This window comes from Macaca nemestrina, chromosome 20, assembly GCF_043159975.1.
Source record: "Macaca nemestrina isolate mMacNem1 chromosome 20, mMacNem.hap1, whole genome shotgun sequence".
NCBI classification, from domain to species: Eukaryota; Metazoa; Chordata; class Mammalia; order Primates; family Cercopithecidae; genus Macaca; species Macaca nemestrina.
The window spans coordinates 9,293,042-9,307,521 of NC_092144.1; the positions used below are offsets into that span (position 1 = coordinate 9,293,042).

A 14,480-nucleotide genomic window follows, 5' to 3' on the forward strand; every position below is an offset into this window, starting at 1 on the left:
CCAGCACTCAGCGTATTGTGGACAAGGATTGTGGACCTCAGCATCCTCAATTCTGCACCTTACTTTGGGAGAATCCAGTGTCTAAGGGCAATAAACTACCCTGTCCTCTCACTGTGGAGACTCTCTGCCTCCAAATAAATGTAAATTGGGGTGGGAGTTGGGGGGATACAGATGTTCTAGGTGTCCCGGCTTTGTGCTGCTTTTCATTTCATTTTTTCAGCCGGTACAGAGTAAGGTGCCTCTCCACGTGCTAATCCGGGAATGAATCCTTTTTCCAATGTCAAACATACTTGCTTAAATGGAAATCAATTGCTTTTCTTGAGGATTTCTCTAAAAATTGGTTTTAAATGAGTACGTTAGGCAGTCCCATTTATTATTCATTGGTTTCATTCCCAATATGGCCCCAGTATCCGAGTTCCCGGAGATGCCAGCACAGAGCGGAGATGATTTAATCAGGGAAACCATTAATTAGAGATGGGGAGAGCCTCCCCCGGGGGAGTGGGGAGCACCCACTCTGTGGCCTCAGCGGGGTGGGGATCTGGGCCACTGGGGCTCTTTAAATGATGTTTCTGCTCTGGATTCAATAGGGACCAACCACTGGGGTCAACATGGGGCAGGATCACCTGGGCAGCTTCCCCTACCTTCATTCTTGGCCCCTCAGCCCCAAGGGTGACGCTCCTCATCGTTCTTGTACCCCTTCCAACTAGCCTGGCTGCACCCCTTACATCCACCTCACGCAGGCCTTCAGACAGGCCTGGCTCGTATAAAGCCTTCATCTGGTTCTTCCCCGTCTGTGACTTCCCCTCCCCTGCCTTTAGCCAGATCTCTAAGGCTGCTGAGGACTTAGCTTCTCCTTTTTTATTTTTAAAATTGAGACAAGGTCTCACTCTGTGGCCCCGCTGCAATGCAGTGGCGCTCATGGTTCATGGCAGCCTCGAACTCCTGGATTCAAGAGATCCTCCCACCTCAGCCTCCCGAGTAGCTGGGACTGTAGGCGCACACCACCACGCCTGGCTAGTTTTCTCAATTTTTTTTAGAGATGCGGTCTTGTTAGGTTGCCCAGGCTGGTCTTGAACTCCTGGGCTCAAGCGATCCTTCCACCTCAGTTTCCCAAAGTGCTGGGATTACAGGCATGAGCTGCTGTATCCGGCCTTCTCATAGTTCAGTCCCTTCCTGTCTCCCTCATACTCTTCTTTCCTGCCTCCAAAACGTCTTGTCTTTTCCTCTTCTTCCCCTCCAAGAGTTCTGGTTCCCCATCAAGGGCTATCCCTGCCCAATCCCTCTTCCAGGCAAACAGGCTCCATGTGTGGGGGGTGAGTGTGTTCAGCTGAAGGCACCTGAGTGCCCCTTTAGGCTGTTTCTAGCTTTTTTTGTGATTAGCTAACTCGGCACAAATGTGACTCGTTTAAAAACGATTTTTGAAATTACAAAGCAACAAGAGAAAAAAGAAAAAGGAAAAATTCAGCTGGGCCCTACTCTTTCATACCCAGCTTGTCAGAAACCAGCTCGATTGTTAAAAACCCATTTAAAAAATTGCCAGACTGGCCGGGCTCAGTGGCTCACGCCTGTAATCCCAGCACTTTGGAAGGCCGAGGGGGGCGGATCACTTGAGCCCAGGAGTTCAAGATCACCCTGGACAACATGTCGAAACCCTCATCTCTACTAAAAATACAAAAATTAGCCTGGCGTGGTGGTGCGTGCCTGTAATCCCAGCTACTCGGGAGGCTGAGGCACGCGAATCGTTTGAACCCGGGAGGCGGAGGTTGCAGTGTGCTGAGATCATGCCACTGCACACCAGCCTGGGTGACAGGGCAAGACTGTCTCAAAAAAATTTTTTTTTTTCCAGACCACTTAGTAATGCATCAAGAGTGATCAGAGAGTGGCAATCCAGTGACGGGAGAATACTCATTTGAGACCAGTTTTCATTGTTGTGCTAGAATTCTCGGTTGTTTTGATCAAACTGCTTTTAAATGAATTGCTTTCCATCAAAACAGCTTGGGATTGGGTCTCTTCACCCATCTCTCCAAAGGGCTGGCCCTGGGGAACCCCTTCCCCTCAGTTTGCTTAAGCTCAAGTCATGGAATAAGGGGAACCTCACTGGAGATGGGTCTCCAGGCTTGGACTTTGGGGCCACCTCCACCTCTGCCCCTGTTGGACACACAGAGTCATCAAAGCATCAAATGTCAAAGGTCCCGTTTATTCCGGCAAACCGGAAAGAAAAAGTGTAAATAAAAAAAGAAACAGATCCATGCACTCAACTCCTGGGGGTGGGGGTGGGAGTGAGGGATGAGGAATGGGTGGGAAGCAAGGAGGGAGGGGTGGAAGGACAGAGAGAGTGAGAGAGACAGAGAGAGGCAGAGACAGGGAAAGAACTGGAGAACCAGAGCCATAAAAAGAAAAAGACATCCATAAAAAGGCAGAAAGAAAGAAGTGTATTAAAAGCAGGGATCAATAAAGGAGAAGAGGGGAAATTGAGAAAATAGACAGAAATACACAGGCAGAGAACAAAAGCCCAGCAAAAAGGCGGGGAGAAAGGGCATGACAGAGACAGAGAGATCACCCTTGAGGGACACAGGCAGAATGAAAAGGGCCCCCAGCCCCCGGAGGCCCCCCAGGCAGCAACCTGAGCCACAGCATTGGCTCAGGGGTCCCCAGAGGTGCTGATGACGTGAAACAGGGTGACATTGTAGAGCACCTGGTGACCGTTGTTCCAGGTATAGAGGGCGCGCTCCCGGGGGTTGTAATCCAGCATCGAGATGTGGGAATACTGGTTGTGGAAGGGCACGTCCGTGTACTCGTAACTGGACGTGTTGGTGAAATAGGCAAAGTAGACCTTGGCCCCAGCCAGGTGGGAGTTGGTCACGTAGAGCACACCGCAGATCATGAAGGCCTCGCCGGCGCTGCGCTTGGGGTAGCCGGTGTCCCAGGACCGCATGACCTCGAGGGTGTGCGGGTCCAGCCGGCTGACCACGATGTTGCCCGCGTTCTGGTTGGTGGTGTACACAGCCCAGAGCCCGCTCTCGTCCACCATGAAGTCCATGTCGGAGAAACCGCCCCAGGAGTAGGGGAAGGTGTTGTTGTAACCGGCGCCCGGGAGGCTCCTCTGCACCAGCACGGAGCGCGAGCGGAAGTGGTATTTGACCACCACGTTGCTCTGGTACTTGTTATAGAACAGGGAGCCGTTGTACACCACGTGGCCCGTGCCCGCCCACGGCTGGGGTAGCAGGTGCTGGATAAAGTTCTGGCCTTTGATGAAGTCTCCCAGGGTACGGAACTCCAGGACCCGGCGGCCCTTGTAATAGCCATCCATGTACCAGACCTACAGGAACAGCCGCTGGTCACTGGGTGGGGGACCACCACCAATGACCCAAGGGTCCCAGCACCAGTTACAGCCATTAGAGATCAACGGTCACTAAGTGGTCATTAGTCATGGGAATTCTGTTGACCGTTCATTACCAATTATGGCCCTAGTGTGACCATGATCGTCTCGTAGTGACAGCATTAACCATGGGCAGTGAATTCAAGTGATGTCTTATCACTCAGTGGCTGTCCAGTGCCCACTAACCACCCAATATCCAATGATCAGGGAATTCCTGGGCCCAGTGAGTCCCCAGGGGCTGCAGTTTCTTGGGGAACTGCATGGCCCCAGTGGGACCACGATCCCAGTGAGTGCTATTGGTCTTTTTTTTTTTTTTTTTTTTTGAGATGGAGTCTCGCTCTGTCGCCCAGGCTGGAGTGCAGTGGCGTGATCTCAGCTCACTGCAACCTCCCGGGTTCAAGCGATTCTCCTGCCTCAGCCTCCCGAGTAGCTGGGATTACAGGTGCGTATCACCATGCCCGGCTAATTTTTGCATTTTTAGTAGAGATGGGGTTTCGCAATGTTGGTCAGGCTGGTCTCAAACTCCCGTCCTTGTGATCCACTGTCTCGGCCTCCCAAAGTGCTGGGATTACAGGCATGAGCCACCATGCCTGGCCTTTTTTTTTTCCTTTTGAAACAAGGTCTCACCATTCTTCCCAGGCTGGAGTGCAGTGGCACAATCACAGCTCACTGCAGCCTTGACCTCCCAGGCTCAAGCGATCCTCCCACCTCAGCCCCCCGGATAGCTGGGACTACAAGCACAAGTCACCATGCCCGGCTAATTTATTGTATCTTTAGTAGAGACAAGGTCTCACAATGTTGCCCAGGCTAGTCTCAAACTGCTGAACTCAAGTGATCTGCCTGCCTTGGCCTCCTAAAGTGCTGGGATTACAGGCGTGAGCCACCGCACCCAGCTGCTATTGATCTTAAAACAGACCTGAAGTGGACAATGCTTCATCCCAAAGGACCCGGGGAACTGCAGCCCCTGGGGACTCACTGGGTCCAAGAATTCCCTGGTCATTGGATACTGGGTGGTTAGTGGTCACTGGACAGCTACTGAATGATAAGACATCACCTGAATTCATTGCCATGGTTAACTAACCCCTGTCACCACAAGGTGACTAGGTGTGTCATTGACATTATCGCTGTCATCATGTTAACTAGCATTTGTTGTTTTTGTTTTGTTTTGTTTTTGAGACAGAGTTTCATTCTTGTTGCCCAGGCTGGAGTGCAATGATGCAATCTTGGCTCACTGCAACCTCCACCTCCCGGGTTCAAGCGATTCTCTTCCTCAACCTCCTGAGTAGCTGGGATTATAGGCATGTACCACCATGCGCGGCTAATTTTGTATTTCTAGTAGAGACGGGGTTTCTCCATGTTGGTCAGGCTGGTCTCGAACTCCCAGCCTCAGGTGATCCACCCACCTCGGCCTCCCAAAGTGCTGGGATTACAGGCGTGAGCCACCATGCCTGGCCTCATGGATGGTTCTTGTGTGTCTAAGTGATAGGCAGTCATGACCATGGAAGCTACTAGAAGTCCAAAGGTCACTGAGCAGTGCTTGGTGGAGGAGGTCTCTTGTCCTTGGGAAGGCATTGGTCATTGGGTAGTTACTTGGACGTCAGTAGTCCCTGAGAACTGGTCGGTAGAACTCAGTAACCACTAGCCACTATATAGACACTGGAGGTCAACAGACTGGGATTCACAGGGCTGCAAAGCCCTTGGTCACTTGGGGGTTACTGGACAGGGAGGTCCAATGACCCTGGGGGATCCAGGACACTTTGGGCTACAAGACAGTCACCAGTGTGAACTCCCGGGGCATGTATGGGCAGTCAGAGGCTCTGTCCCTCCCAGGCCCTGACCCCAGGGGTGGGCGCAGTCACTCACCCGGCTATCCGCACTGGGGGCCATCGTGTCAGTCATCCAGGAGCCGAAGCGGGACCCCATGGCCCGAACGGTGATGGGGTTACTGACCCCGGTCAGCTTCCCACAGCCTGGGAGGCAGGAAAGGGGGAATAAGGATGGGGAAGGGAACAGCCCAAGAGAGGCAGGGCAAAGATGAAGTGCTATGATCAAGTTGGGAAAGTTGGGACCAGGGATGAGGGAAGACTCAAAAATCTGGTCCCAATATGTTGTTCAGTTGTGAGTGAGGGGTTAAAAACCAAGGATCAGGGCCATTTCCAGCTTCTAGACTCAGGTGTAGCCTTAGGTAGGAAGGTCAAGGGTTGAGGTTTAGAAGTTAGAGGTCAAAACTGTGCCCAGCTTCTAGGCACAAACAGGTGATATTGGAGTTGGGTGTGGCAGTCAGAGATCAGGGGTCAGGGTCAAGGGCCAAGGCATACCCAGTTTCTGGGCGCAGGCGTGGAGCCGGGCCTCCAGGGCCATCACCCGCTGCTGCAGATCCTCGTACCCGTAGGCACCCATCTCCTCCTGGATGGTCGCCAGACTGCCGGAGAGATTCCTCACATCCTCCCGCAGGCGTACAATGGTCCGTGTGTCTGCCTTGTACTGCTCCAGGACCGAGCTCAGGGGCAACAGTTCTGTCATCCTGTCCTTCAGCTCCTGTGCATCAAGATGGAACCATGGCCAAGCCTGACCTCTGGCCTTTGACCCAGACATGACCTCAACCTCTGACTCATAACTTCACTCTTTGTCTTTGATGCACACCTGGCCCTTGGCATTTGGCTCAGACTGGACCCTAGATTCTTCCCAGACATGACTCCACTGTAGGAACTAATGGATACCAAATCCCAATCATTCGTTTGACCTCTGGTCTGGACCCAGGAGGACCCACCTGGAAGCTCTTGGCCGAGAGGGACCCATCAGCCGCCCGGAGCCGCGCATCCAGGCTCCGCATGAGGGTCTCCATGCCGCGTACATACTGGAGGTCGCGATACGTCCGCAGCTCAAGGACCTCCATGGACTGGGAGACATTCTGGACCTAGGAATGGGGACAACTGAAGGGACCAGACCTCCTTCCCCAAATCCCAACCCAGAGATGCCACAGACAAGAGCTGGCAGGGCCAGAGGCTGCGCAAACACCAGATCGACAAGGCCACCTTCTCCTCCCCTGAGCTTACCAGCAGCCTCCCAGTCGTGTGCCCAATCCATCCATCCATCCCTCTCTCCCTCCTACCCACTGGCTCCCATCTGGTCCACCCACCACCACCTCTCACCTCCTCCCTAGTCTCCCAGTTCCACCTTCATCCCCTGTAGTCGATTCGCTACACAGCAGACAGAAGGAACTTTCAAAACAGAGATTAAATCACCTTCCTCCTCCACAGATCCTGCGCTGGCTGGTCCTGCCCCGCCTCCCACCCCACCCACTTCCTCTCTCTTTGTTCTCACAGACTCTAAGCTCCTTCCCTCCGCAGGGTCTTTGCACTTGCTGGTCTCTCTACCTGGAGTGCTGTTCCCCCCACATTCCCATGGCTGGCTCCTTCTCATCCTTCAGGGTTCAGCTCCAGCATCCCCCACTCAAAGCATCCTTCCCTGACCACTCTGTCCCAGGTAGCCGCTCACTCACTCTCCTCTTGCCTGGTCATTTCTTTCCCAGCTGTGACTATGTAGAACATTCTTATCCATCTGCCTCCTTCAGGTGGGACCCTCAGAGACAGAGGCTGCGTCTAGCTTGTCCACAGCTTAACCTCCCGTGCCCAGCACTGGCCTGGAGTAGAGGCTCAGTAAGTACTTTTTGGCTGAATGAGTTAAATAAACTTCCCTTGCCCTGGCCTCTCCTGACCCAACCTGAGAGCCCCCAGCTCCCACCTCCACCTGGCTACGGTGAACTCCACCTGGGTAAGTTGAACTCCCCCTGGCTAAGGTAGACTCCCACCTGACTAAGGTGAACATCTGGCTAAGGTAGCCACCTTGTTAAGGTGAACTCCATCTCTGGCTTAAGTAGACTCTCACCTGGCTAAGGTAGACTCCACCTGGCTAAGGTGAACACCTGGTTAAGGTAGACTCCCACCGTATTAAGGTAGACTCTCACTTGGCTAAGATGAACACCTGGCTAAGGTAGACCCTCACCTGGCTAAGGCAGACCCTCACCTGGCTAAGGTAGACCCTCACCTGTCTAAGGCAGACCCTCACCTGTCTAAGGCAGACCCTCACCTGGCTAAGGCAGACCCTCACCTGTCTAAGGCAGACCCTCACCTGGCTAAGGTAGACCCTCACCTGGCTAAGGTAGATTCCTACCAGCTTCACCTGACTAAAGTGGACTCCTCCTGGCTAAGGTAAACTCAGAGTCACCACTGGATGCTTGTTGAAATACAGACTTTCCTGTACAATTATTCACATGACACTTGGAAATTCTCAGAAACCCAGCAGCCTAATACCCACCCTGAACGCCACAAAACTTTTTTTTTTTTTTTTTTTTTTTTTGAGACGGAGTCTCGCTCTGTCACCCAGGCTGGAGTGCAGTGGCCGGATCTCAGCTCACTGCAAGCTCCGCCTCCCGGGTTCACGCCATTCTCCTGCCTCAGCCTCCCGAGTAGCTGGGACTACAGGCGCCTGCCACCTCGCCCGGCTAAGTTTTTGTATTTTTAGTAGAGACGGGGTTTCACTGTGTTAGCCAGGATGGTCTCGATCTCCTGACCTCGTGATCCGCCCGTCTCGGCCTCCCAAAGTGCTGGGATTACAGGCTTGAGCCACCTCGCCCGGCCCACAAAACATTTTTACAGCACTCTTCCCTTCTCCACATTTTCACATTTCAGCTGCCTGAGGCCAACCGCAGTCCGAAAATATTAAGTGGGAAATTCCAGACATCAGCAATTTATAAGTTTTATTTATTTATTTATTTTTATTTATTTATTTGAGATGGAGACTCGCTCTGTTGCCCAGGCTGGAGTGCAGTGGCGCCATCTCAGCTCACTGCAACCTCCATCTCCCAGGTTCAAGCAATTCTCCTGCCTCAGCCTCCCAAGTAGCTGGGACTACAGGCACACGCCACCACGCCCAGCTAATTTTTGTATTTTTAGTAGAGGCTGATCTCAAACCCCTGACCTCAAGTGGTCCACGTGCCTCGGCCTCCCAAAGTGCTGTGATTACAGGCGTGAGCTACCATGCCCGGCCCAGGGGACTATTTTCTATTGACCATGATCAGAGATAGAAAGAAACTTTTATAGGAGCCTCTTGGGGTGGAGGGTGAGACCCTCCCCAATGGGCACAGAACTCTGTCTCAAAAAAAAAGAAAAGAAAAGAAAAAAAAAAAGCATTGAACAGATAGTGGATAAAGTAGCCATCTGGGCATGGTGGCTCACCCCTGTAATCCAAACACTTTGGGAGGTCGAGTCAGGAGGATCACTTGAGCCCAGGAGATTGAGACCAGCCTGTGCAACATAGGGAGACCCCATCTCTACAAAAAATATAAAAATTAGCAGGGCATGGTGGTGCATGCCTGTAATCCCAGCTACTCGGAGGCTGAGGAGTGGGGATTGCTTGAACCCAGGAGTTTGAGGCCGCAGTGAGCTGATCGTGTCCCTGCATTCCAGCCTGGGTAACAGAGTGAGACCCTGTGTCAAAAGGGGAAAAAAAAAAAAAAGGACCTGCCTGGAGAGGAGCTGGATTATCAGCCAGCTCTGAATAATTTGCATAGCTGGATATGGCCACTGGCTGACCTGGATGGGGCTGGAGGGCGGGGTGAGAACTGGGAGATTTTCCCAGCCGACCCCAGGGCACCTGGAAGGTTCTCACCTTCTCCATCAGTTGCCGCAGCTCCCGACTCCTGCCATCTCGAGAGCAGGTACTCTGCGCTGGGATCACAGCCGTGCAGATGCATTTCCCGTCAGGGGCCTGGGCTGAGGTGTACAGCTGCCAGCCCTCTTCTGGGCTCTGGAAGAGAGTCTGCAAAGAGATGGGCGTCAGAGACTGGGATCCCAGTGAGGGTCTCGCCTCGCCCTCTCTGGGACAGGAAGGGGGCCCGAGGAAACCACAGATGCCCTTTGCTGGGTTCCAGGTATATGCCAGTGCCTGTTGTGTGTGATCTCAGGCCCTCCTTAAGGAGCCTCATTTCACAGATGGCAAGACTGAGGTGCGGAGGGGTTGAGGAACACGGCAAGGAATTGGAGGACTCAACTGTTCTCCAAGACCAGAATTCATTCTCTCACACAGATTCATGCACACACACAACACTGTCTCCGTAACTGCCATTAGAACAGAGATCTGCCGGGCGCAGTGGCTCATGCCTGTAATCCCAGTACTTTGGGAGGCCGAGGCGGGCGGATCACGATGTCAGGAGATCGAGACCATCCTGGCGAACACAGTGAAACCCCGTCTCTACTAAAAAATACAAAAAAATTAGCTGGGCGTGGTGGTCGGCACCTATAGGCCCAGCTACTCAGGAGGTTGACGCAGGAGAATGGCGTGAACCCGGGAGGCAGAGCTTTCAGTGAGCTGAGATCGCGCCACTGCACTCCAGCCTGGGCGACAGAGCGAGACTCCATCTCAAAAAAAAAAAAAAAAAAAAAAAAAGACCCACTCAACCCCCAAACCTGGGCCTCCTCTCTGCTTCCCCAGGCCACAGTGACATATCGGCTCTGGAGCTATCTCAGGACCACTTCATGGTTTGTTTTTTGTTTGTTTTTCGGTTTTTGGTGTTTTTTTCTTGTTGTTGTTGTTGTTTGAGACGGAGTCTCGCTCTGTCGCCCAGGCTGGAGTGCAGTGGCCGGATCTCAGCTCACTGCAAGCTCCGCCTCCTGGGTTTACGCCATTCTCCTGCCTCAGCCTCCCCAGTAGCTGGGACTACAGGCGCCTGCCACCTCGCCCGGCTAGTTTTTTTTGTATTTTTTAGTGGAGATGGGGTAGTTTTTTTTGTATTTTTTAGTGGAGACGGGGTTTCACCATGTTAGCCAGGATGGTGTCAATCTCCTGACCTCATGATCCGCCCGTCTTGGCCTCCCAAAGTGCTGGGATTACAGGCTTGAGCCACCGCGCCCGGCCTGTTGTTTGTTTTTGAGACACAGTCTTGCCCTGTCGCCCAGGCTGGAGTGCAGTGGCGCAGTCTGGGCTCACTGCAACCTCTGCCTCCCGGGTTCAAGGGATTCTCCTGCCTCAGCCTCCTGAGTAGCTGGGATTACAGGTGCACGCCTCCATGCTCGGCTAATTTTTGTATTTTTAGCAGAGATGGGGTTTCATCATGTTGGCCAGGCTTATCTCCAACACCTGGCCTCCACTCCAGCCTGGGTAACAGAGTGAGATCCTGTCTCAAAAGGAAAAAAAAAAAGGATCTGACCTCAGGTGATCCGCCCGCCTCAGTGCTGCCATTACAGGCGTGAGCCACTGTGCCCAGCCATCAGGGCCACTAAATGTTAAGTGCAACCCTGCTGTGCCCCACCCTACCTGGAGCCGCTCAGGCAAGGTAATGGCAGACAAAATGCTCAGATAATCCAGCGATCAATTATGGCTTTGTTTCCCAAGCCATGCTCCTTGCAACACTGGTAATCTTACCAGGTGTGCTGGGAAAAGGATGCTCTGTGGTCAAATAATGTGTGTCTTACTGGGAGAAACAAGTTTTGTTACTGTGGGACTTATCAGAGCCTTAGAAATGCTAATAAGTACCAGGGAACTCTAGGCACAAGACAGTCATAAACTTCCAAACTGACTAGAAGATACCCATGAGGCAGTTGGATCACCTGAGGTCAGGAGTTCGAGACCAGCCTGGCCAATATGGTGAAACCCTGTCTCTACTAAAAATACAAAAATTAGCCAGGCGTGGTGGCAGGCGCCTGTAATCCCAGCTACATGGGAGGCTGAGGCAGGAGAATCACTTGAACTTGGGAGGTGGAGGTTGCAGTGAGCCGAGATAGACCACTGCACTCCAGCCTAGGCGACAGAGCAAGACTCCATCTCAAAAAAAAGAAGAAGATATCCATGAGAGTCTCTTCTGTCCCAGGCATAGGGTCTGGGATAGGATCAAGGAAGAGAAGGAATGAAGAAAACATCTGATGGTTGTCCATGGAGCTACTAGGAGAGACGGACATCTATCACTTAATGCCATTGATGCTTCTGGAACCACATGCTGCAGTGAGTGCTCTGAAGAGATAGTGCAGGGAGTAACAGGGGGTCTTCCCTCAGGCTGAGGGTCTCTGAGGAGGTGTCCAAGAGAATGGGCTCTTGAGATGAACTTGAGGGACGAGTGAGACAGAGGAAAAGGAGAAAGCAGGGGGCATTTCTGTCATTACAAATCCTGATCAATATCTGGAGGGGCCCAGGAATGTTGGCTCACGCCTGTAATCCCAGAATTTCGGGAGGCTGAAGTGGGCGGATCACTGAAGGCCAGAAGTTTAAGACCACCCTGAGCAATATAACAAGACCTCATCTATACTAAAAATTAAAAAAAAAAAAAAAAAAAAAAAACTAGCTGGATGTAGTGGCATGCACCTGTGGTCCCAGCTACTCAGAAGGCTGAAGCAGAAGGACTGCTTGAGCCCAGGAGATCGAGGCTGCAGTGAGCTATGGTTGTGCCACTGCACTTCAGCCTAGGCAACATGGCAAAACCCTGTTTCTACAAAAAATACAAAAATTAACCAGGCATGATGGCACACACCTGTGGTCCCAGCTACTCACATGGCTGAGGCGGGAGGATCGCTTGGGTGCAGGAAGTCGAGGCTGCAATGAGCTATGGCTGTGCCACTGCACTCCAGCCTCGGTGACAGAATGAGACCCCATCTCTTAAAAAAAATAAAGAGGCCGGGCGCAGTGGCTCACACCTGTAATCCTAGCACTTTGGAAAGCTGAGGTAGGTGGATCACCTGAGGTCAGGAGTTCGAGACCAGCTTAGCCAACCTGGTAAAACCCTGTCTCTACTAAAAATACAAAAATTAGCCGGGCATGGTGGTGGGCGCCTATAATCCCAGCTGCTTGGGAGGCTGAGGCAGGAGAATCGCTTGAACCCGGGGCAGTGGGGACGGCAAGCCGAGGTTCCAATGAGCCGAGATCACACCACTTTACTCCAGCCTGGGCAAAAGAGCAAAACTCTATCGCAAAAAAAAAAAAAAAAAAAAAAAAAAAAAAAAGGATGTGGGGGAACGTGAGGGTTGTGGGGTAACTGGCTTGGGCTCGCACATGTTCAAAACCTGAAGTCTTTGCTTAAGGCCTGAAGGAAGTGAGGGAGGAGCCATCTGGATGTCTGGGGAAGGGGTTCCAGGCAGAGAGAACAGCAAGTGGAAAGGCTCTGAGGCAGGACCACGCCTGGTGTGTTTGTGAAACAAGGAGGAGGCCCACGTGGCTGGAGCAGATTGAGTAAGGGGTAAGTGGAGGCAGATGAGGGAAGGGAGGTGATGGGGCAAGGCCTTGTGGGAAGCAGTGACGGCTTCGGGTTCTGCTCTGAGGAAGGTGGGAGCCATGGAGGGCTCTGTGCAGAGGCGGGACGTGACCTTACTCGCGTTCACAGCGACCTCTGCCTGCTCTAGAGGATGAGGGAGGGAGGCCAGGGCAGGGGTGACTGCACGGATCCAGGCAGGCGATGATGGGTGGTGGCCATAGAGGCGGTAAATGGAAGCTTCTGGTCCTATTCCAGGATGCATTCTGACAGGCATGGAAGAAATTCTGATTTAAAAAACCCCCAGTGTTTTACAGAGAAACAAAGCACCACAATCATTGATCGTTTGCACAGCCGTTACTAGATCTCCCAGCAGAATCGGTGCCGTGAGCTGCAGCACAGAGAAACCAAGCTGTGAATTATGAGCAATCCCAGGGACTCCAACTATTAGCCCACCTTTTTCTCTCCCACTCAATCAAGTCTTTTTTTTTTAAGCCTTATTGGAATATGAGCAAATGATATAATTGTACAAATTGTACAGATGAGCTTGACTCCCCCACTAATCTATAAGGAAAACAAACCATTCATAAATGCCAGCTGAAACTATTTTAGTCATTCTTTGAGCCTTTGTACACCCTTCCTAAATGGGGATAACCCCTTTGTAAGTTGCACATCCTCAGCCCCTGCAGAGAAGCACAGTAACTCACTTTCTCCGCCTTCCTTGTATTCAGGTAGGAGCTGGGTGGAGCTAACATTCACTGCAAGTGTGCCCAGGATTGGCCACAGCCAAGAGCTTTCTCTGGTGCTCAGACTCCACCCTGCCCTTGCATGGGGCCAGCAGAAAATACACCCAGCAATCCTCAAAGATGACCCACAGGCATTAGTGATTAATACCACTCCTCTTGCCTCTCCAGTGGGAAAGAACTCGAAGGTGTATGTTCCATGAAATCTCCCAGAGGAACCCATTAAATTTGCACCTCAGTTGTCCACAGCAGCAACCTGCTCCTTACTTCTCTTTTATTTATTCACTTATTTTATTATTTTTTATTTTTGAGACAGACTCTCGCTGTGTTGCCCAGGCTGGAGGGCAGTGGTGCGATCTTGGCTCACTGCAACCTCCACCTCCTGGGTTCAAGCGATTTTCATGCCTCAGCCTCCCGAGTAGCTGGGATTACAGGTACCTGCCTCCATGCTTGGCTAAGTTTTGTATTTTTAGTAGAGATAGGGTTTCACCATGTTGGCCAGGCTGGTCTCGAACTCCTAGCCTCAGGCTATCTGCCCACCTTGGCCTCCCAAAGTGCTGGGATTGCAGGCGAGAGCCATTGCGCCTGGCACATTTATTTATTTTTTTAAGATAAAAAAATAAGACCCAGGACTGAGTCTTGCTGTCGCCCAGCACTGGGTCTTGCTGTCACCCACCACTGGAATGCAATGGTGCAATCCTAGCTTACTGCAGCCTCAAACTCCTGGGTTTAAGCCATCCCCTCCCACCTCTGCCTCCTGAGTAGCTGGGCCTACAGGCAGGTACCAACACACCCAGCATTTTCTTTTTTTTTTTTTTTCCTTTTGTAGAGACAGAGTCCCACTTTGCTGCCCAGGCTGGTCTTGAACTCCTGGGCTCAAGCGATCCATCTGCTTCGGCCTCCCAAAGTGCTGGGATTACAGGTGTGAGCTGATGCGCCTGGGGTACTCATTAACTCTCCCTGCATGGGTTTCATTCACTTCCTCTCTCACTTCACTGCTCCCCTACTGGTTCTTCCTGGCATCTCTTAGGTGGATATTTGCACTTATATCCTCCCTGAAGAAGCCTGACCTAAGACAGCAAGGATGGCCCAGTACAAGAGGAATACCCCATGAAAGCTTGTG

At 52.0% G+C, this 14,480-nt stretch overlaps 1 protein-coding gene across 3 annotated transcripts in view; it reads right to left on the reverse strand.

Annotated features, from left to right (window-relative positions):
* Positions 1 to 2,176: 2,176 nt before the first annotated feature.
* The window catches only part of LOC105478247 (olfactomedin 2), an 85,990-nt gene continuing 73,686 nt past the window's right edge, over positions 2,177 to 14,480 (reverse strand). For 2 of the 3 annotated variants that reach the window (XM_011735558.2, XM_011735404.2), the window contains exons 2-6: positions 9,050 to 9,199; positions 6,150 to 6,296; positions 5,698 to 5,917; positions 5,243 to 5,349; positions 2,177 to 3,319 (exon numbers count right to left, since the gene is read on the reverse strand). In XM_011735558.2, coding sequence (XP_011733860.1) covers positions 2,642 to 3,319; positions 5,243 to 5,349; positions 5,698 to 5,917; positions 6,150 to 6,296; positions 9,050 to 9,199 — 1,302 coding nt within the window. In that variant the 3' untranslated portion in view covers positions 2,177 to 2,641. The remainder of the gene's footprint in view (positions 3,320 to 5,242; positions 5,350 to 5,697; positions 5,918 to 6,149; positions 6,297 to 9,049; positions 9,200 to 14,480) is intronic. The other variant, XM_011735474.3, reaches the window with a different exon arrangement.